The sequence below is a fragment of the Lingula anatina genome, chromosome 3 (assembly GCF_051362555.1).
Source record: "Lingula anatina isolate TDL-2025a chromosome 3, LinAna3.0, whole genome shotgun sequence".
Taxonomy (NCBI): Eukaryota; Metazoa; Brachiopoda; class Lingulata; order Lingulida; family Lingulidae; genus Lingula; species Lingula anatina.
This window is the reverse complement of record NC_141769.1, coordinates 25271266-25294446: the sequence shown is the minus strand read 5'-3', so window position 1 is coordinate 25294446 and position 23181 is coordinate 25271266. Positions and strand designations below refer to the sequence as shown.

General features: G+C 36.8%; 2 protein-coding genes across 7 annotated transcripts in view; one reads left to right on the top strand and one right to left on the bottom strand.

The window, feature by feature from the left end:
- Nucleotides 1-23181, bottom strand: part of LOC106171495 (protein YIPF5) — a 33846-nt gene that overhangs the window by 7850 nt on the left and 2815 nt on the right. The gene's annotated exons all lie outside the window — the stretch shown is intronic.
- On the top strand, nt 1065-23138 carry LOC106171493 (uncharacterized). 6 transcript variants are annotated; one of them, XM_013551865.2, is made up of 2 exons: nt 1065-1254; nt 16860-23138. In XM_013551865.2, exon 2 carries the CDS (start codon nt 18272-18274, stop codon nt 20765-20767), a length of 2496 nt encoding a protein of 831 aa, XP_013407319.2. In that variant the 5' UTR covers nt 1065-1254; nt 16860-18271; the 3' UTR covers nt 20768-23138. The 6 variants fall into 6 exon arrangements, with proteins under 6 accessions (XP_013407319.2, XP_013407320.2, XP_086865267.1 ...); XM_013551866.2 differs by lacking the exon at nt 1065-1254 and adding an exon at nt 6043-6255; XM_087009141.1 differs by lacking the exon at nt 1065-1254 and adding an exon at nt 6509-6615.

Here is a 23181-nt window from a genome sequence, read left to right as displayed (position 1 = left end):
ATTAATATCATACTGCATAATCTTATGAGATTGATACCAGTTGTTTCCTCACTTGACAATGAAAATTTAATTTGACTTGTAAATCAATTGAATTTTAGCAATTATGTCATCCGAAGTCTCTAAAATTTGAGCGAATTCTGTGGATGTTAAACCAAATGAATTTGCCACCATATTGCATCATAACTTCAATGATTTTAACATTTAAGTTACATGGCCTGTTCGGAGATGTTTTAATAGAAAATCTGACAGCTGGACAGCATCCAATTTCCCAAATTTACTGAATCACTAAACCCCATTTCCATGTCTGATTTACAACTGCAGGATCTTTCATCAGCATTACCAACTGTGCCAGACCACAGCTAGATTTATTGAAAGAGGATAATTTTATCATTCTGTTCCAGACAATTATGACTGCTGTATATCACTGCAGACTCCTTTACTGAAAATAATTCCCTTTGTCAATGGCTAATATAATAACGGTCCCTCTTGAAATAACAATTTAGTAGACAACAAGACATTAAATTGTACTCTCAAGACCATACCCGTCTGCAGGGAATAGGCACAATATGTGTATGCCACAAAGGGTATCAGATACCGAATAATTGAAACGAAAATCAATTTTTTGACTCAACTATCCAACCTAAACATGGGGTAAAAAAAAAGGTACAAGAATTATACCATATACAAAGTGAGAAAGTGGAATCAATCTTTATCAAAACTGAAACAGCGTTTTGGGATAATATTTCAATTTTTCGCCCTGGGATGTCCAAGCTACTGATCTTTATTAAGGCACATCAATACCTTACCAACATATCAAATTTAATTAAATTCCTTACAACCTCACACAATAAAATAATCCAATAATATTTTTCCTCAGCAAGAGGGTGAATATCACACATTTTTCCTCCATTAATAATCCTGAAAGAGAGCTTCCTTGCTGAGTACCTGGCTCCTTACACAAACAAATCCCCGCCTCCTCAGATATAATGACAACAGGAGACGCTGGCACAGAGGTCACATGATTGAAGTATTGAACGGCAGACGGCCTTTCTCCTTTCAAGGGATTGACATGCAAATAAAGCAAACAGTCATTTCATGCTGCAATTGGTTGCTCTGTTTGTACAAGATGACTGCAACGGGGTTTTAGCAGGTGAAAAACTTGTGTGCACAGCAAAGTTGGACAGGGAATTGAACCAACAGGGACTTGGTGATACAGGTACTATACATGTACAGTAAAACCTGAGCAGAAGCAAAGTAAGTGGACCACAGAGAAAGGCTAGGCTAAACCTTTTTATTCATACTTGACATGAAAAATTCAAGTTTATTTGTAATAATGTGGGCACATGCATTATTAAGCCTTGGGCCACTGATGTGTTTACTTAATATGGGACTGTGTAGTTGGTTTAATATTATAGAAATGGAAATATAGTTGGTATTATATTATAGGAACGGAAAAATAAGGAGCACTTTTCAAATATATTAAGATAGTAATGGATTGATGATTGAGTATTATTCACCATCAGTTGAACAGCTTTTTTCTGCCATTTAGTGCTTTGAACAAATTGTGGTATGCTTATACCAGTGCATTGGAAGTATAAGTATGGGTATGGGCCACAATAAGGGGCATGTATTGTTAGAAGTAATTTGTGTAGGTGTTTCCTCATTTATTAGAGAACAAAATGAGTTCTAAGCATTATGAGCACCATGCTTGTCAAACCATTAAAAGTGAAACCTTTCTTCAGAAATCTTAGAATGCTCAAATGCACATGATTAGTTTCTAATCTTCTGTCACTTAAAAGAGAGAAAAGGAGAACAAATGGCGAGTTTATTAAACAAAAAATCTCACTCTATTGGCAAAGACTTTAGTCAACAAACAGAAAAGAGAAATACAAAAAAAGCTGTACTTGAAAACAGGGCATGGACATGTGAGTGTGGGTCGGGGTCGGGGGGGGGGGGGGGTGTTGGGGATGGGGGGGAGGGGAGGAGGCAACAAGTGCAAGTCTATAACACCTATGGAAGCACGTTTCCTGGGGCAAACTCACAAATAAAGGTCCCACACAACACACACTTTAACCACCCTTCATTGATTAATATGAACTACAGGTGGGAGAAAATCAATGTGGCAGCTAGTTAAATCCATAGCTATGAGATATTGGATAAAACATCAGAGATTTAATATTTTTGGAGTTAAGTGCTGATTCTGGCTCCCTCTTAATTTGTTTTGCCCCTTATGCCTATGTGGAAGGCTCTTGTGGTCTTTTTATTGTGTAGCATGCAATAGTGAGATTAGGGCCTCTCAGGAAATCATACCAATCTTCAATTAATTTCGGTGACCATAATTTACTGCATTCCTGGCAAACTTCTTGTTAACTTGGTTTAATTATCTGATTTGATCTCATTTGTTACTTCAATAATTCATAACTTCAGACACTGTTATATGATTAACAAAATATACTTTTTCTGAAGATAATAGCTCTTATAGTTAGTTCTCTTTGTGCAAAAATAAAAATTACTACATGTATATTTGTTGGCAAATCCGAGCTTTTATTTGTGTGACATCTATAATAATGTTTTTACTGACTAAACCACATAAAATAGACATTGTACAAGGATTATATTGCATGAAGTATGTGACTTGTAATGGCATACAAGTATCACATGGCTATTTATCTCACCAAATTCACTTTTCATGTACCAAACAGTAATTTGTGACTTTGTGGGAAAATTTAAAACCAGACTGAAATGCCGCGATGAGAATTACCTGTGACTGAGACGCCCCGCAAGGCCAGGTATAGGTAATTCTCACCTTGCAGGACATCTCAGACATACCATACCATACCATACCATACCTATGACTGGCTGATTGGCTCAAGTAAAGGACATCAATACATGAGTACAGTTAATCTTAAAGTGGACCGAGATCTGTACCTGTCAACTGTCCTGAACTGGCCACTCAACATGGATGACCCACTGAGGTGTCAAACTTTAAGTCTCTGAGCCAGGTAGCTGGACAATAGTCAATGGTCAATACCTCAAACTGACCACCTGAATTTGCCCTGTTTAAAGCAGTATAAGGATTAAGGGATTTGACAGGCAGATTTAAAATGAATGAAATGGAGAATCTTACTTTTGGATTTATTACAGCTTGCCATACTTAGCACTGGGACAAACATTCATAGAATTATGGTTTTTCTCATCAACTAAACCTGACCAACCCTCAAAAGGTTCTTTATTCAATAGTCAGCAATATCATACCATGAACTAAAGCATTTACAAGAGATAAATGTTTTGTTAATCCATGCATTGACCGACTTCATTAAAAAAATATGAAATAAAACATGTAAAGATGTGAGCTTTCCAGCTATGTGCTTCTCTGCAGAAGTTTAGCATTGGCATCACTGATCTGTTTTAGATTGTACAAACCTAAAAACATCTGCAGTAATTGTTCTAGCGAAATGGGCTGGAAATCCAACCATCAAACCAAATCCTGGCATTCAACTAGAAACAATATCCTCTCATTTCCGAAATTCTAAACAAAAGCTGTCAACAAGACATATCTGTGGGAATTGTGTCTGATAATTTTATTTCCCATGCCAACATTATTCTCTCCTTGTAAAATTACAGGCTCTTGTTATAATGTTAGGAATGAAGATTTAGACAAAACACTTAACAGATGGATCAGGGCACTGGCCAACCACAAGAGGAAAGAGAAGAAAGAAAAATTACAGGTCAAAATTTACTGCTTCGGAAACAAATCTCATAATAGGTTAAAGAGAAAGAGGTTTTTGAAAAGCTGTACAAGTACAATTCAAGGCTCTTCATTTTTTTTTTCTTTTTGTTGTATTTTGTGATTGTTGTGCAATGATTTAATGTGACCGCCAGCATAACATATCACACCAATGATCACAATGGATTAAATTAATAGTACACTGCCTAACAGCCCTGATTACCTGCACCTTGAAAAATTCTATTTTTGTTCAATTGTCTACTCAAAATTTGCCTCGTCAACAATCATGTCGGGCCACATCTCTCAATCATCCAAAAAACAAACATTAAAATGACAGCTTTAGTGAAATCTTATGCCTCACCCTCAAAGGAGCTCCAGTTATTTGGCTGGGTTAAGTGTTCTTACTTTTTGTCCCTCGGGCATCTGTCCAGAATTAAACTTAAGTTGCCCTCAATAATTTATCCCCCATAGGTAAATGTCACTCCATGGCAATATAAAACAATTGTTTAGATATCAGTATAATGAAAGATGTTTTGATTTAAAAACAATTTAGGTACGCCCATAAAATAGCTTAAAGACTGGCCACTATGGCAAGGGGGTGTGACCGTCCTCTGAAGTTATTGGTGGTCATTTCTGTTAACACAGGTGACTTAGGCTTCGTTCACATGGAAAGTCTATTTTCTAAAAATCTATTTTCTATTCGCGGTATCTTGTAATCACGGTCCCTGTGCTCTGAATATCCCGCGGCGTAATTACTGGCGGCGCGAGCCAGTTAATTCCAAAGCTGTAATTAATTCTTGGGATATTCAGGGCACAGGGACCGTGATTACAAGATAGGAGTCTTAATTTGATGGTCAAATATTCAAGTGGACCATACAAGTACACACAAGCATACCAGACCTGTCAGTGCTCCCAAACTTATCAATGGCTGTCCAAGTCATATTTCCTCTAGATCTCCAAAGACTTTGGATAAGCCACTGATCTCATGCTTTGACATTTAACAGGTAAACGAACAACAAGAGGAGAGATTTCTCAAATTTCACTATAGGCGTCTTCACCTTTTGTGCGACAGATGATAAAGTCATCCTAAGTTGGTTTTTGCATGGCTTGTAATTTTACTGTGTTAAACCCTGTCATTGTCAATATTAATGCCATTCTTAAAAGTTACTGGAGATGGATTGACCCATACATTCATTGGTAGGTTGAGAAATACATCACTCCTTTTCAAACCCTGGTATAATTTTAGTCCTATAACAGGTGACCAAAAATGTTACTTACAGTAGACACAGATGACAATTTGCTCAATAGTAAAATGCATACACTTACATAAATTAATTCATTATAAATTTTGATCAACAAATGAAGGGGATATCATCTCTTAGCAGTCACTGATGATCATAAAACCACTTAGTACATATCTAACAATTGTCCTCTGGAGATTTATCAGCCATGAGCTTTCGGATACAGCCAAGACCTAACATCCATATGTGATGGTTGAAGTCACTTCTACCATCACACATACATAATTCAATGAGTATTCTCTGCCCACAATGCCAGAGAAAAACCTCCAGGTAAGGACTGGTCTGACTAACCATCTTCATCCATACCCACTATGATTAACCCCAGCCCTAACCCCAAGGTGACAAAGATGGCTCTTTTTTTTTTTTTTTTTTTGATGAACATTAAAAAACAATATCCATACAACGTTTTGGGTCCTAGGATATGTCTAAGTAAAAAAAAAAAAAAGGCATCAAAACGATATGACCGAGTCAAAAATGGTACCAAATAATATGCACACTACAGAACTGCCTCTATTCACACACATATTTAGAAGGAGAGGGGGAAATACTTGGGGAGTGGAGGATGTGCCCATAAGGAGTGCAAAGTTAATACACCTATATCTTAACACCTGTGATGCCTGCCCCTTATGCTGCCCCTGTACCTATCAACACAAACAAAGGTGACCAACAGTGAAGGCAGCAGTGTGGTCAACAGACCACTTGAATGCTGCCTGGACACTGGCCAACCTGGGGACAGGAAACAGTACGATAATTACTCCATCTTTTCAAACAGGGAAAAATTGTGAATTTTCCAGCTACTGTATTTCTTAGGTCATATTTCTTTTTAAAAAGCAAGCTACTCTATAGTTCGATTCTATGCAGTAAAAGCACCACAAATGCTACACAGAAGTATAATTTTAGTGATTATGAAATTTTATATATTTTCCTTTTGAAAAGACAGAGTAAATACCGTATGTCATCACCCCCTGGGCAAATACCTCCTAACCCCACCTGGTGGTAATAGTCAGTGTGCACACAGTGTCTCCTGTCATTAGCAGGCAACAAGGCCTAGAGAGAGATCTGATACTAATATTGAATTGGTGGAACAACAGACAGGTTGACTTTGCCATTAACACATCCATAGACATAAACTAGGAGCTGATACTGATATTGAACAGGTGAATTGACCACTGGGCAGTGTCAATATCAGATGGCCACAGGACCAATTCACGCCTATAGGTGGACAATGTAAGTTGCTGTGTCACACTGCAGTCAGGTTTGATTAGGAAAAGTTAAACTAATAGCTATATTATGTTGTCAGTTTGCAGAGGTCACAAAAGTCAAATTTAGTTTCCCTTTATTTGTTAGCAGTGCTTATTTCTCATGACTTTTTTCTCTCCAAATGGTGGCTCTAGTTTGTTCCATCTTTAGAGGTTAGCGAAAAGACACCCATACTAATTTGTATTTCTGAACTTTTCTACATGCAAAGGTATTATGAAAAGAAAAAGTCTAGTGTTGAGGATGCCTTGAAGTCTATGTCAACTAATGAACAAGAAATGCATATATAACTTTCAATTAAGATGAAGCAGAACTGGTGGTGATGGAACAGTAAGTAGGAGAGAACCATGTTTTTTTTTACTTTTTACACTGGTCTCAATGTAATTCTCCATTTTGACATCCATGCACACTGGTGGTATTGACACACATTTTACAATGCTAAGTTCTTAAATAATATTTTAGAGATATATATTTTTAAAAACAGGCTGATCCTGCAGTCTGTGATGTTAACTCTGACCACACAAAAAGTAGAGCAAAAAATAGTGTAAGTAAATGGCCACTGTTTCTGCTTAGTTCTGAAGATTCTACTGGTAGGCCCTGGTGTTCTGAAGGGCTGGTAAGCTATATATTAAAAAAAGAGGCACAGGGTTCCTGTGATGTTTTCTTCTTTAAAATATCAACAAGAAAAGAAGTCAGTTTCACACAGAGCTGGATCAGCTCTACACTGGTGGCATATTAGTAATCCAACTTTCTATGTTGACAAATTACCATTACTACATTATTGTAACATTCAGAGTCAGTACACTCGAACTCTATGTGTGTCCTTTATGAACACACAGCACTTAGTTACTGCCAATAACATTTCAAAATATGTCAAAATACATCAGAATCACTCGCGATATGAGCAGTTTTCCAAAATAAGGTTCCTGAATTAACCACATAAAAAAGTCCGATTTCAAGTGCATGTACTTTAGGGAAACAAAAAACTTTAATGTGAAAAATAACATTTTCTAAGTGACTAAAAAAAGTTACCTTAGACAGGTTTAATATCAAATGTAATATTTTTTTAACCACATATTCACTAAATTAATAATAATAATAAAATGATAATAATAATAATGTGGAAAGTTGCAACAGAGGTCAACAGAACTCAGTCAGAATAATACATGAAGCTGACAAAATACCTCATATGTCTGCAAAACGTACTTCTATTAATAATTACTAAATACCAAGTCACTGAATATTTACACAGCTTATCTACTGTGTGTATCTATCTCATGCTGTTTGTGTTTTGGGTTAGCAATAAAGATAAAGACCAAACAAAAGCCATCTTAATGGGATTCCATAATGTCTAAGTGCAGACTACTCACACAGGAAGGTGTTAAGGTTGGCAGTTCCTTCCTAAATCTTACACAATTTCACTGACATGATAAGCACATATTAATGCTGGGCTTCCTTATTGGCAGTTTTTTTTAAGCCAAAAGACATTGTGGTTTGAGCAGCAGAGATAGAACACAAAGTGAATGGCATCTGATTTAGATTCACAGTAAGCTGACATGCTGAAAATTACTTTCAATGACACTGAATAATGCACATTAAGAGAGGTTCTAATGATCAAGTAGTAAGTTTATCAGATTAGTCATGGTTTTAATTTCCACAAAAAATCTATTCCCCAAAACATATGAGTTAATTTTAACTTGTTTTCTAACATTACAAGAAGAATACTTGGAGACCAAATGAAGCAGCATCATGCTGCGAGTGGAATAGTTTTTTTAATTAAAAGAAGATACAGCATATGTGCTTATTTCCTCATTTTATTTATCTTATCTCAATAATCACTTAAGATGACATCACTGTCTATCAAGGAATTATGAATTGACACAAAGATAATGTATACTGTGGTATGATATTGAAAAGGGTAAAAAAAAAAAAAAAACTACGTTCATTTCCACTCGTCCTATCAAGTATCCAATTAGAAACATCGCCATGTATAATCTACTAATTCCCCGATATGTAACAAAGGATTTTTATCTTTCATCTGGGAAATGTTCAGCTGTGGTGAGGAGTTGTCAAAGATAACACGTAATAAAATCTGTTCGCTTACATTCATCAATAAACATGATTAGAATCTCCAAGTCCTACACCAGGGGGCAGTGCAAAAAAAAGGTGAAAGTTAGCAGCATGAACAGACAAAATTTTTTACTTTCATTGAAATCGATTGAAGTCCACTAAATAACAGCATCTGTCTTCTTAACCATCAGCAGGTTATTCAAAACCACAACGTGAAAATGACAATAATCTACTTGTTGTTTTTTTAGACTTATTATTAGTATCATTATTAATTAGCTGTAGATGCGAGTACAGCAAAATTTAACAAATCATCCCCATTTCTTACTTAGAATGCAACAGGCCCAATATCTGGACTTGGGGGTTTCTCTAACTGATCTATGAAGGGAAATTTTCCACAGACTGAGTCAAACCCCGAATCCATGTTAAGACCCTGGTGTATAATTTGAGCAACAATTGTGACCACCAGCATATCTATATTGTTTGCAATTGTCTGATATATGATATCCATAACATAAGTGGAGAGTATTATAACAGAGACATCAACTGGAACAGAGAGAAGTTACCAAAATGAGCAATGCAACAAGTGTGGAGATGTTCCCATTGTCAGCATACAAGGCATCAAAGCAGGACAGAGCAGGGATCATCTGCAGACAGGATAGCTAGCTCAACTGATAAATTAGCCATAAATAATTTGGAATAATTGCAGTTTGTAGGTGATCTATAGGTCAAGGGTTTAGTCAATCTTAATTTTAGGAAAAGAGCTGTTATTCTGGTTATGATTCTGAAGGTATCGGTACATTTGTCTCTTTTCTGTATATCATTATTTTCTGTATTCTTATTTTTATAGGTTGTGGTAAACAGTGCATCTGTTACAAAGCAGAAAAGTTTAAAAGTAGGAGACAATCCCCAATTTACATGGAATAGCCAGATCATCATAGTCAAATGCTGTTGTTGCGTGCAGGAATTTTATTTCAGTGCAAGTCTTCTTCTAAAGAACTCAACTTCATTGTGATGAGAGTACAAAATAATTCGACTGGACAAGATATCTCATGTAAAGAAACTAGATTATGACTTTGCTTCTTCAGGCAAGCTTTGTTTAAGTATATATGCAACATGTAAACCTTTTTCGAATTACACAAAATCACTACTTCTTGTATTCAATTACAAAAGTTACTGAATCACAAGTTATTGAATCAAATATAAAAAAATCATCTGGATGTAGTTGTGACTTGTTCAGTGAACCTCACTCAAAGCCCAATTGCTCTTTTTCACTACATTACTTAACTATGTTAGATAAAAAGTAACAGTAAAAGTACAACAGAACAGCTAGCTCAACCATCAAAAGATCCAAGCCAGGTAATTAATTTGATTTTTCTCACATAAATTGCTTGTCAAGCATGAAGTACAGTAAAACCCTTGCTCTGGCGCCCAATGTCAGCATCAGTCAGACAAATAAATGGTGTTTTTTTTCTGACTGATCATAGCGTTTCAAGTGGTTGCATATACATGTACAAGTACAAAAACCAGTTACTTCAATAAAAAATTCTCATTTATATGCTCTTGAATAATTTCAACATGACAGGCATTACTGCATTACTTCAAGAGTGTTTTTGCTGATTTGTGTTCTCGTTTTTTCCCTAGTTAATCAATACAACACATCCTTTGGTAAATCCTTGTAAAACCACAGTAAAAGCACCTGAGCGACTACTGCCATGTTAAGGCACAGGATGTCATTAAAAACTGCCTTCTTTTGAGTTGGAGAGTAATGGCACAGGGAAAGCTTCCACTCTGTAATTTCTCCTTTTCTCTTAGTTGCTAGGCTGTAATGGTTATTACCCAAGGTGCTCCCTAAAGTCACTAAACACATCAACCCCACATTACCATAAATGAAAATGAAGTTTGGCAGTTAATAAAATAACAGAGTATACCTGGTCCTGGAGGAATGCCTTTCTTCCGTTTATAATTTGTTTTGTAATCAGACAGATGAAAGTAGTCAACACACTGTGTCCTGCAGTTGCATGACTTGGACCATTAATGATGTACATGCTGGGAGAGATGGGGGGGGGGGGGGGAGAGAGAGAGAGAGAGAGAGAGAGAGAGAGAGAGAGAGAGAGGCACTGGATGTGTGTGTATATTACAGTAATAACTCCATCTTTTCAATGGGTGAAATTTGATACTGCATTTTTAAAGTCATAATTTCCCAAAATAGCATTCGTATTGCGTGATAGCAACAAAATTGAAAAGCAGGATACTCTACAGTTCTATCATTTACAGTAAAAGCACTACAAATATACTCATTAATTTTTATGACTCTTGGATGATGAATTTGAAAGACTGATCATTTTTGCCCACTGAAATGATGGAGTCATTACCGTAAGTCTCCTTTGGCCTACTGCCCTGGGTCTTTTCACTTTGACTTCAATGAACATACTAGTATGGTGTTATTAAGCCCAGTTGTCTTCAACTTTTGTAAATTTAACAGAAAATGTTATGGATAAATATGTCCAGTAAATAATGATCCGATCACTACCTTGCTGATATTTTCAAGAGATATCATGGAGAAAAAGGCTTTAGTGAGTTTTTTTATTACTTAATCAGTTCAATCAATAAACAGCCCTGTCAAAATTTTCAAATATTTACACAGAGAATAAAAAAATACTACAAATGGACTAAACCAAAAGATAAACCAGTCTTCTTCAAAATGTCTAAAAAAAAGGGCTGGGTTTATTTACAGGTATAACACGGTAGTGTTATACAATTTGTTTTTGTCTTTATGACGCATGCATAATCACGGAAGAGAAACCAAAACTAGAAACAAAAGTCCCGGTAAAGTAATAAATTAAGATAATTAAAGGTACACCTCTTTCAGTTGACAGAAAAGGGAGACCCGGTGACTATCCTAAATTCGTAGAGGTACTTAGGCCTCATTATTTCCATTTGGTTCTTTTGATCTCTTCCACCAAAAACAAGTCGCCACACCTGGGATAATTTCGGTAAAGACAGTCCCAGGTCCGAGCGTTATATAACCTTCCAACCCGGAGAATATATCCATGTGCAGGGCAGCAGTGTCAAGTGTCGAAGACCCTGTACTTAGTTTTATTATCGATTGTTTAGTTAGGACATAGTTATTTACGTTACTGATAGTTTACGGCACGCAGGAATCGGTACGACTCCCTATAAGAACTGGGCCTCTAAGATAGAAAGAGAGAGACCCCGGGAGATCGTCGTGACTGTCCCTGCCTGCGTGCCAGATTGTAGCCCGTCAGCAAATAAAGATCTTCATGAGATACCATTGATGTCTTCGGTGTTTTCAAGTTTGCTACCCGCTCACAATTAAGTAACCATCCGGGTTACACAGGATAAACTGAAACATCTGTGGTAGCTGATTCAGAATTTCTGTAAAGCATCCAGGAAGACTTTTCCTCTCCACATGCCTACAACCAACTAATCAACTGCGTTTGAGAAATGCTTCAGTTCTGGGTAATTTAAATGATCGATGCACAGTCTTAGAATACTTCCTAATAGTGGGAATGAATGCTGGAAGAGTTTTCTCTGTCTGTTCATTCATGGCCAAAGCACGTCAGCTTGAGAAAAAAAAAGTGTATTATGTCCTCATTAGTTTAGTGAAAGCTGTCTGGAATTCCTGGCTTGTACTAGTACTATGAACTATTTCCCCCACAAGCCGAAAGATAAGTTGCCATAGAAATTCACTGTTCAAAACCAGTGCTCCTGGAAATACATCTGTTTTCAACATTTTCCTAACAATATTAAATGTATCTAAGAGATAAAACATAATTCATCATTTGTTCTAATCAATTTTGACACATACATGTAAATGCTATTTCATTATTAGTGAAGCTGTTAATACAAAAGTTGGTGAGCTGGGGGTAGATCTTATTATTATTTTCACAATTACTCAGAACTACGAAGGCATTCCATAATCAACTAAGTTAAAACACCAAGTCAAACATGGCCAGCTTTATTGAGGTACTATGTACATGTACTGCAGTAGTATATTAGGTAATTGATAACATCTATTTGAATTGACTACAGGTAATCAAATTTAGTGAGCAGGAGATTACAATCTCAGGTAGGCTACTTAGGTACTGGTAATGGTCAATTTACTGACTTTAAAAGGGTCCGTCTGTTCTTTATGATGATAGAGTGATAGTTGTCTCTATAGGGTAGTTAAACATCTGTTGATTTCATAAAGACTGCATCTGATAAACTGATGCAAAGATGTACATTAGAATTCAGTGTAAAGTTGGTATGCCAGTGTAATTGTTTTAGAGATAAAGGTTCAGCATCATGTCAGTTGTAAAAGATTTTATATTATGGATATAAAAGTGACCACAGAAGCTCTATCAAAAAACAGTGTATATTAACTGATAAGTAATTTACAAAATGAAAAAAAATATGTCAGTTGAAATAATAAATTTCAGAAGATATATATATATATATATGTAAAGAGCACGGTCAGCTCACGGCTCCTATCCTCCAATTGAAAAGCAGCTTGCATGAACTGATTTCTGGCATAACCGAGCTATTTCAAACAATAAATAAGGTGAAGAGTATTCTGCCTCTTGACTACCTGTAGGCGTTTTCTCCTAATGAAATAGCGGCACCCTTGTATATTGGAATTTGCTTGTTATGAATTATTAAGAACTTTCCTTAAGAGCAACAACAGGAAAGAGTTAATTAAACCTACCATGTTTGGTAATAGCTAGTAATGATTTATTTCAACCCTGTTCTAAGATCAAAGGTTTCTGCCATGCTTAGTCCAAATGCAATGTCACTAGAGTGCACTTGACCAGGAGTTTTAGATGATAAATTTTCCAGGGATTTTTTGTTTACACTGGTTGTTTTCTGATTTGTTGAATTATATATTGATACTTTATCTACATGTAACGTAAGACAAAGGTAAGTCTTTATCATTCAATACATTTCAATCAGTACATAGCAATGTTCAAAAGAAAACAATATTTGATGAAGGAAATTAAGTAACGGACTTCGATCTTCAAGACTTGGCGATGTATACTCACAATTCAAATGGGAGTCGGATCCAATATCCGTACTGATCTATGGGACCACTAGGTCAGTTGGTTATGAATAGCCTGCAACTGTAAGTTCAAACCCTATTCAAATATACCGGCATGGGTAATTTACTGGCTCTTCATTAGTTTCTATTGTACAACACAAGTTTTTTCCAGCCAGTGCGGGTTTTCCTGAGTACTAACATAGACTTATTTATATTTGATTTGCCTGTGTAGAAGATCGTACATCAATAATTCATCTGCAAATTGAAAATCACAGAAATGATTATTTCAAGATATTACAAAAGCTGTCCATTGTGAGCATAAATGTCCTCAAGGGCCCTTTTCTATCCACAATGAGCAGTGAACTGTTAGAAAAGAGCAATCTCCATTGGGATTCAACTTCTTAAAACCAATATGTTTGATGCTATCTAAATCATGATTATCATCTGTTTTAAAATCATCTTCAATTATTGAATTGCACAATCTCATATATCTAATAAGCCGTTTTAACCACAGGGGATGGAGGGGGAGAGGGAAGGGGGGGAGGAAAAAACTTGCTGCCAGAACCAATGAAGATGACAGCATGGAAATCTTATCAATGCTTAAAGAGTTCATTGGTTTGGAATCTATTACAGCAATTAACCACCATGTGGGCTGTATCTGTCCTGAACATATTGTGCATGGCAGAGGGATATTATGTCACTGCTTTGTGTCTTGAGTTTCAAGGGAATTAATGAGCAGACCCCTCGGACAGACAGACAAACCAGGAATAGAGCGGCATTCATTGTAATAATGACACAACATGGAAGCCGTGATGTCTGAGTCAGATATGAAATGTCATCAAATTTCTAATAATGATCCATCAAATTATGGAGATATTAATATGAGCAAGCGTGGCAGTGAATATGTTTTAAAGTGGGCTCTTGAGAGAGACGCTTAAAGTTTGCTACAAAATACTGAAGTACATATTCTAAGCATATATTAAGAGCTGAGAGGACTCAGGTGAGTTAATAAAAGTGGCCGCTCTGTGCCGTAACGCTGTATCAGTATAGAGGCTTACATCAGGCCACTGGCAGACAATAGCAATTTAAGAAATAAGCATCAATGCTGTGGCAAGGTTTTGTATTATATTAAGTGTTTTGCCTATGGGAATGGTCAGATAGCATCTCCATGCAGGTGCCATTATATGTAATGGTGCATGATTCCATTGTCTGATTACATAATAGAACATCCTCACCCTGCTGCATTTTAAAATTGCGTCTTCTCACTAGTATTGTGTGCGCGTGTGAACTGGGTGCATTTATGAATATCACATGGGATCTAATAATGAGACTTAATAGTCCATAACTAGAGACATTTTGTTGAACAGCTTCCCCTCAGTGGCAAGCGCTGTGCTGAAAGTTGGGGATACAAGTCAGGTAGGAAAAGTTCTGAATTTTTTTGGGGGTGTTTGTATCATTTTAGGGATAGTTAAAGGAATTTTGATATTATTTCTGACCAAGTATTTTTGCAGGACACTGTTTTATGTAATTTAATTATTTTTAAAGTCAATGAACACTGAAATAACTGGCAAATTTTGCAACAGAAAAGGTCTCGGCAATGCTAACTAATGAATCAAAAGAAAGGGGCTATGTATATCCCAGAGACGGTATAGTTTACACTATTTTTCAATAATCTACTGGTGTACTGCAATATAATTTTTGTCATTGGCATTAAAATGAAGACATCTGCAAAAACGTGAAATTTCATATTCATAACATTAATATTACAGGTATATTGTTGATTCACTTCTAAAACATCCATCACGCTGTATATTCCCCACACCAATGATGTTAATATAATCCTAGCAAGAGGGAAAGCTAACAACACAGTATAATAACTATACACACTCCTCTCTCACTGGGCTGTTGCTTCAAACAACACAGAGACAAAACTCCCCAATATTTTGATATCACCCATATTGAATTATGGGCAACCAGCAGGCGATTATCAATAGAAAAACAGAACTGATTGGTGCTGATTATTGACCAGTGTTTTGTGTTCACAGAGTCGCTGCTTGTTCTCAAAACTTGTAGGTATCAGGGTAAGGTCTGTTAAGTTTCTTCAGGGGTCAGCATATACAGAGAGCAAGGGTCCCTGGTACATAGTTTCAATGATCAGGTCAGTGCTGAGCATACATACATGATCTTATTGTAAAAATGAAATATAATACACTCCCAAGTCATTGGCTTTGACTTTTGTTCCATCAGAACACTGTACGTTTGCTATATTAAAATAAGTTGACCGGGCAAATTTTCTTGCTCCTCCGCGCTAATTATTTTCACATGACATTAGCCCTTCCATCCCAATAACTTTTCATCACCTCCCTTATTAAAACAAAAATATTATGGGAAAATGCTATCAATTCCAGCCCACTGACACTCCTGTGGGACGACTCTAAAACTGCTCTAGGAAAGCTGATGAGTTTTTTCATCTCTAAATTTCCAGAAAAGGCAACTAGCAGAAACTAATGTGGCCTTCTCGACTTTTTTCAAAGGGGGGAATTATTTCAGAATTTCTCCTCAATTATTTATTTGTAAAAAGTAAAATATAACCTACTAAATGAAAGTAATCAAGTGAAACAAACAAAACAGAATTCAAGATCACCTGAAGTTTTCACATTCTGCAAAAATACTTCACAAATAACAGACTGTGTAAAAATTTTTCTCACTTCCCTCTGTGACTCCCCAAGAAATTTTGCACACCATCAAAATACAGATCCTCCCAAAATATATAAGTTTCAAAAAGCCAAACCATCTGGGAGTGATAACACATCAAGAGAGTTGAAGAAAGGGAAAAAAGTGTGCCATAACTTGGTAGGTAAAATTAAAAGTTGAAGAGAATCGTGTATTAGTATGCTCTTCATTAATAATCAAATCAGATGTAAAATTTGATTTCTAAACCACCAAGCAAGAACCACAGCTTCTTGGATGGAATGTTAGCAGAACAAAATACTGGGTGTTTTCCCAGTGCCATGTCAATGTTTTAAATATCTGATGTCAGCCTAGGTAAAATTCTCGAAGTTTTTGAAGGGGTTGGGTACAGTTTTACTGGTAATACAACTGACTAACACTGGTGTTAGTTGTTTGAAAAAAATTCAAACCATGTTGTTCAGAATGTGAATGGCATTCTAGCATTTCTTTAAACCATGAGAGAAAATTGTTAGGTACACCTATAAACTATGTACGTCAATCCCAATTCCTACAACCGCAGTTTTAAGCAGTAATATTGATATTTATGGTTCTACTATCCTATTACTGTTTACAATGCACAGCATGCTTTATGATAAAAATAGATATCAAAGCACTCAAAGAACACAAGCCAGTAAGGGAAATTGATCTCTACTTTCGGTGTTAAAAAAATTGCGGTTTCAGTGTTAAGAATATGTGGTTAATCATTTATTTAAGTGATGAATCTTTTTCTTTTCAGAGTATGACGTGAAAAAAACAGTGTGATCAACGACGTCCTCAGGATCATTTTCACGGGTCGCAGCAAGATCACAGTATCAGCCAGCGGTCAAATTCAGAAAAGAGGAAATACCTAGAGGTGTCGAAACTTACCACAAACATCAAAAGTCTGTTCATCTGGATTTGGACCAAAAATTTTAATGAATGAACCATTTATAAATTGTGGTTGAAAACTGCAGTGAAACCACTGGACAAGCACACCTCATTAAGGAGTAAGTTTTTCACTTTACCATAAAAAACGTCCAATATTCTGCTGAGGGCTAAAAAACAATCATCCACATCTGAGCACTAATCTTTGCTGCACATTTCAGCAGATTATTTCTATGGATTTTTTTACCCACTCTGTAAAGGAGATAGACTTATTCTACAGGGAGGATCATTAAGGATTCCTGTGGAGGAAACCAAGCCAATTTAGTGTGTAGTTGCTACTTACATCAGGCTAATAGACCAAACAAAGGGGTGATTTGAACTGGATATGATATCCAAGCCCCAGGCTGGAAGAGACATGTGACGAAGGAGTTCTAGACGTTTATATTCTCAGAAAGTGACGGCTGGTAAATTATGACAGAAATATTATTCAGACCATCTGGACATTTCAAAACTCGTCATCATTCAAGGTATTAAACTAACCTTTATCTCTTCAAGATACTGAATCAAGCGGATTTCGTTTAAAATTAATTTCCCAACTGGACACTGTTGCCAAGTGCACTGCAATTTGTCAATTTTTCTCCCCTGGCCCCGCAGGTGAGATGATGCCAGCTTGATTACCATAAGTGTGCTTGCATATTTGAAGGAGCAAGATTAATTGGACATTTATAATTCATGCTGACAGTTATTACGTGGCTGCAACTTCAGGCTTTTCCACCCAGACAAACCATTGCTCAAAGCACTGGATGCTCCTCAATAATACTACTGTGTAATTGATCTGCACATCTGAGTCAAAGAAATCATTCGCCATTGCAGTGACACACACGGAAAAATTCTAGAAAACACCTGGTGCTCTTCCTGTACCTGATACAAACAGTTGCTGTTAATTCACTTGGGTTTGCCCAGGAAAAGGATATTACCATAAAAGTGAAACCTAAACTGTTTTGGCGTCTGCCAGCGTCTTGTTAAACAGCTGACTTATCTGAGGGGTTTGCTAACATTTCCTGGATTTAATTTATACCCTAAACACATCAGTGTAAATTGACTTTTTTCAAAGAAAATCTCCTGAAATTTCCAAAAGCACACTACTTGATTACCATCTGTTCAGTGTACCAAGCAACGGGGAGAATTTAACTGTGGCTATCAGGAGTTAATGTGATTACAAGCTGAGCCCAACTTGATAACATTTTCACCAGAGCTCTGTCTTCACGGTGCCAAGCCGCCAGGATGATGGCTCCCCTAGGTCCATTGATTTGGGTAACCTTTCCACTTCTCTTCCTCTTGCTGATTGATTCCCTGTCTCAAGTGGACGCTGCTAACCACTGCAACGTAATCTACCAAAAGTCTCATCTTCAAGCCCACTGCCAAAGCCGAAATCTACATAGTATTCCAAAAAATTTGACCAATGGGAATCGCATCCACTTTCTTTTTGTGACAAATAACAGACTTGAATCTATTGGAAACAATGATCTCGATGCATATCCTTCTTTACAAGAGGTTTATTTTGAAAATAATCGAATAAAAAGAATATCTCAGAATGCATTTCACAGCCTACGCAATCTCATTCTCATTGACCTCGAAGGAAATGACTTAAAATATATTCCAGAAGGCACCTTTCAAAATCTTAACAAGCTACGAGAACTCAATCTGGGTGGTAATGCCATTGCAAGAATTGACAACAATGCTTTGATTTTACCCAGATTAGAAAAACTTTCATTTGCCGAGTGCAAGTTAACATACGTGGCACCTGAGGCGTTCTCAGGGTTGGGCGTGTCTTTCACAGAGCTGAACCTAGCACACAACAGCCTTGCTCGATTAGACTCAAGAATCAAGCAAAGTTTCACAAACAATTTTAACATCTTGCGGATTTATGGAAATCCCTGGAATTGTGATTGCCATTTACGATGGCTGAGACACTGGCTGGTGCATGCAGACTTAATCTGGGAGTTCGGCACTAACGTCCCTATGTGTGACTCTCCACTGAAACTGAAAAACCAACTCTGGTCAGATGTAGAGGCAGATAATTTCGCATGCTCTACCAAAGTTCTCACAAATGGTTCATCTAAGGTCACAAATGAAAACAGTCCCGTATCATTTGACTGTGTCATATATGCCAATCCAAAGGCAAAAATCACTTGGTTTATGAACGGGACCGAAATTCAGTCGACCAGTAACAGGTACAATGTGACAGAAAATGGATTATACAACCTCACCAACACACTTCATATCAAAAGTGCCCACTCAAACGACAGTGGGGTCTACAAGTGCTTAGCTGAGAACCTGTCAGGACAGAGTGAAGCCACGTTTAACCTTAAAGTATACGCCGCACCTCCTACCCAGGCTCAGAGCAACTCTCACCGAGTAATCATGGGTGCTGGTATGATTGCCGGTATTACCACTGCCGGGGGCCTGGGACTTTTATTGATCGTTGCCCTGTTAGCTTATAGTGCTCGAACGTGTCTTTGCCCAAAAGGAAGCAAGGACGTCTCTCCAAATAAACCTACCATGAATGGGAAACGTAATGGGAGCAGCAATGGCCGCAAGCCTCACAGTGGAGGTGAGGACCACGAGCTTCAGTCTCTCTGTGGATCTTCAATGACGGGGACTACGAGAAGAAGTGAACTTGACCCTATTGAACTCAAACTTTTAAAGGAGCAAGCATATCCTATTCCTGAAGAGTATACTTCTGAAGGAGAGCTCGGTTTTATGGGGTCAACAAATAAACGTGGTTATTACCCACATGATCATGCAAACTACCAAGATCCTTATGAGTATGAGGACCAACATTTTTACCCTGGCAATGGAGACTATTACCCTCTAACAGACAATCAATTATACCCACAGGACTTACATGTAGATCATAGCTACCCTGAGGAACCAGGGTATTATAGATTAAGGGACCCAGACTATCAGTATACTGAAGATAACATCAACCCCCAGGACCTACCCCCACACATGGACTATGTTCCCCAGGGTGGTCCTCCTGAACAGTATTATGGATTCCCAGGGTATATGCCAAATGATCCAGGGTATTACCCTGACGTCCCTGGGGGTCCCCTCCCCCTGCCTCCAGCTCATTTATTGGACCCTGCTCTGGCTCCAGTATATGGTATCCAGCAGAGCCCGGGGCCTATGGTGGGGGCTCCCAGGAATAGGAGCCCCATTCCTCCACAAGGCTCTGACCATGGGTATTTTTCTCTACCCAATGTAAGTGAAGGCCCCCGTAAGAGCCCAGCCCCGTCTCAGGGCTCCAGTAGTAAAGGGCAGATTCCTTCCAGCAGAAGTGATGGTTCATTAAAAAAGGGGGCTGTGCCAAAACAAAAGTCTCGAGATGGTAAACTATCTCCTGTAAGTGACATCAGTAATGGTGCAAGAAGTCCTCTACCTGGTCCACAAGTATATGACATTAAGCAAAGACAAGGCTCTCTACAAAGAGGTAGCCCTCTGCCAGGTTCTGTTCTGCCACTAGGTGAACATGGACCAAACACTAGAAGGAGCCCTTTCCCAAGACAGTCCTCAGACCAAACTCCCTACGCCCAATCTCCAACCACACCTACTGAGAGCTGCCCCCTGCCCCCAAAGAAGCCACCTAGACTGTATGTAGACTTGAATGGCTTGACTCAGTCAGACTCTCAGTCCAGAGACACTGTCTCCTCAAAGTCTTCAAAGTCGTCCAGTCATCATGATATGGGGGATCCACATGGAGTGGGAACTGCTGTATAAATGTTATCTCCTGGGCTCACAACAGACATTTTTTTTTTGTTTCAATAAAATTGCTAAAATATTCTAGACATGTTGAATTTCTGAGCTTACTTAAAATGATTTATGATTTATAGATGAAAATTGATGAAAAATATTTCATTTCGGTTAGCTACCAACTATTGGTTTTTAGCACTGACAAAAATCTGTATCCTATTGTTAGCCCAGCAACTTTTTAAAACTGAATCTCATGCATTATCATAATCTTTTGTTTTATTGCAATGTAAATCATATAATGTCATTTTGAGAAGTTCTTTTATACATATTCCTTAATTGAAGAACATTTCCAATAATGATAAAGGCAAAAAGCTGATTAATGCTTTTCTGCTACAGCTTAGAGTTTTTACAATGCATTATAAATATAAGTATGCGCTATGCAAGCTAAAATGATAATTATTAATTGCTTATTCTTAGATTAGAGACAAGTCATGACTGATATGTAGGCTTCCAAGCTGAACTGCTCAAGTAGAAACACTGATATAGAGTAAATTGCAGGACTAAGGTTGACAAGTGCTTGCTAGATATCAGACACATCATTTTAACTAAATGTTTTAGACCTGCCTTGCAAAAACAAGATGGAGCAATTACTATAATGATGCTCTAACAATAAAAATGATACGTTCTGCATAAATCATTATGGCATTAAGCAAATGGTTTTTACCATAATTTCCTACTTATTCCACGCAGCAATAATAAATCATAATTCCTAAAACAAAGCTTTGTTAACAAAGGTCCAGGGGTGTGTGTGTGTGTGTGTGTGTGTGTGGAGGTTTTGGTCGCGAAAAGGTCTGCTCTAAATATAAATTATTTGTAGGTTCTATTCCATTTCTTAGTTTGTGGTAAAAAGGTCCTCTTTTTTAGAAAAAAAAAACCCACCCCATTTTTATAATAAATGATTTCAGTCCTGTAGACACCCGAAAAAGATGATCCACATTCTGAAAAAGGAGTAAATCCAATGGTATATGTTTTTGTGAGTGACCCTAAATTATCTATCATAAATAATAATAAAATATTTTACTAAGTATGAAATCTGTGAACAATTACTTTACTTTCATGCAAAAAAAAAAAATTCATATTACATCATTGTCACGGGTGTTAAATTAGCAGAAAATGAGTTTTCTGAACACATGTACGTGATATTGTTTAATTGTTTTAGTTTTAATGATATGACCAGACAAAGTGATGTGTATGAACAATGAAAACAATGTCTGTAATTTTCCACATATCAGTTACGTATTTTGAGAAGTTTCACAATATATCGTGACAGCAACAGATATTGTTCAAATTAATATTATCATGCACAATATGTCATAAAACTTTAACACTGATGAAAACACACAAGAAAAATATTGCATTGCAATATATGCTGAAGTCCCTACGAGATGACTGTGCAGAGACACAAAAGATAATGCATATATATATATCTTCTAAATTATATAATTGGTAAAACCCTCCACAAAAAGTAATCACTTTCCTGGGGATAATAACAAGAAGAGTTGGCTGATTTAATTGTCCTAAATCATTCTCTTGGGGCTTCTGCTTCCCATGTTGATGGTCTTCAGCGCTCTGGTGCAATTTGCACAGGGAGGGCTAATGAAAGGAATGGTAATATCTTCTGACAGTGTTCCATGTTTTAAAGTGATTTCTGCCTCCATGGAAATAGACAAAGGGGAATTTCAGAAAATTCTGAATTTATTCATCTTTTAGGGGTTATCTTCATGGCCATTCACAGATAAAATAAAACTCTCATGCCATGCAGAAAACAAAAACTGTATTTTACCCTTCCATGATCTTCAATCATACAATTTAAGTTTCAGTTATTTTGCTGATTTTATTGACTAAAAGGCATAACAAACCACATGTAGAAGGGCAGAAAATATTCCTTTCCCAGTATTGAGTGAGGCTTATCACATGAGTTTGCTAATAATTTGATTTATGTATGAAATAGATATCTCATGTAAATTAAGATCCAGGTGTTAAACCAATTTAATTAAGTGCAAATAGTATTTCAATGTATCACATTTTATATCATTTACAACAGTGCAAGGCATATGGATTTTGAACTGTTTTGCTTTGCATTTTGTTTAAGAATACAAAAAGAAATTTTTATCCAGTGTGTAATATTGTGTTGTAAATAATTTTAAAAAAATTTGTTATAAGTGGATATTTTTAAAGCTTATATAATTCATAACTTAAGCTATACTCGTAGTTCAGCAAATATGGCATTTCCTCACTGTATACCAACATCACATTTACAAAAGTTAATTTTATGCATGTGGCAATACTTCTATGCTGAAGCAACTGGATCTTTTAATAAATTAAAAAATAATGTAAAGCAGAGTTTTTAATTTAAAACTGATAATCAAATCAAATGCAAA

Excerpts from the sequence above, each read along its gene's own strand:
- LOC106171493 (XM_013551865.2), top strand. The coding sequence starts at position 18,272 with ATGATGGCTCCCCTAGGTCCATTGATTTGGGTAACCTTTCCACTTCTC.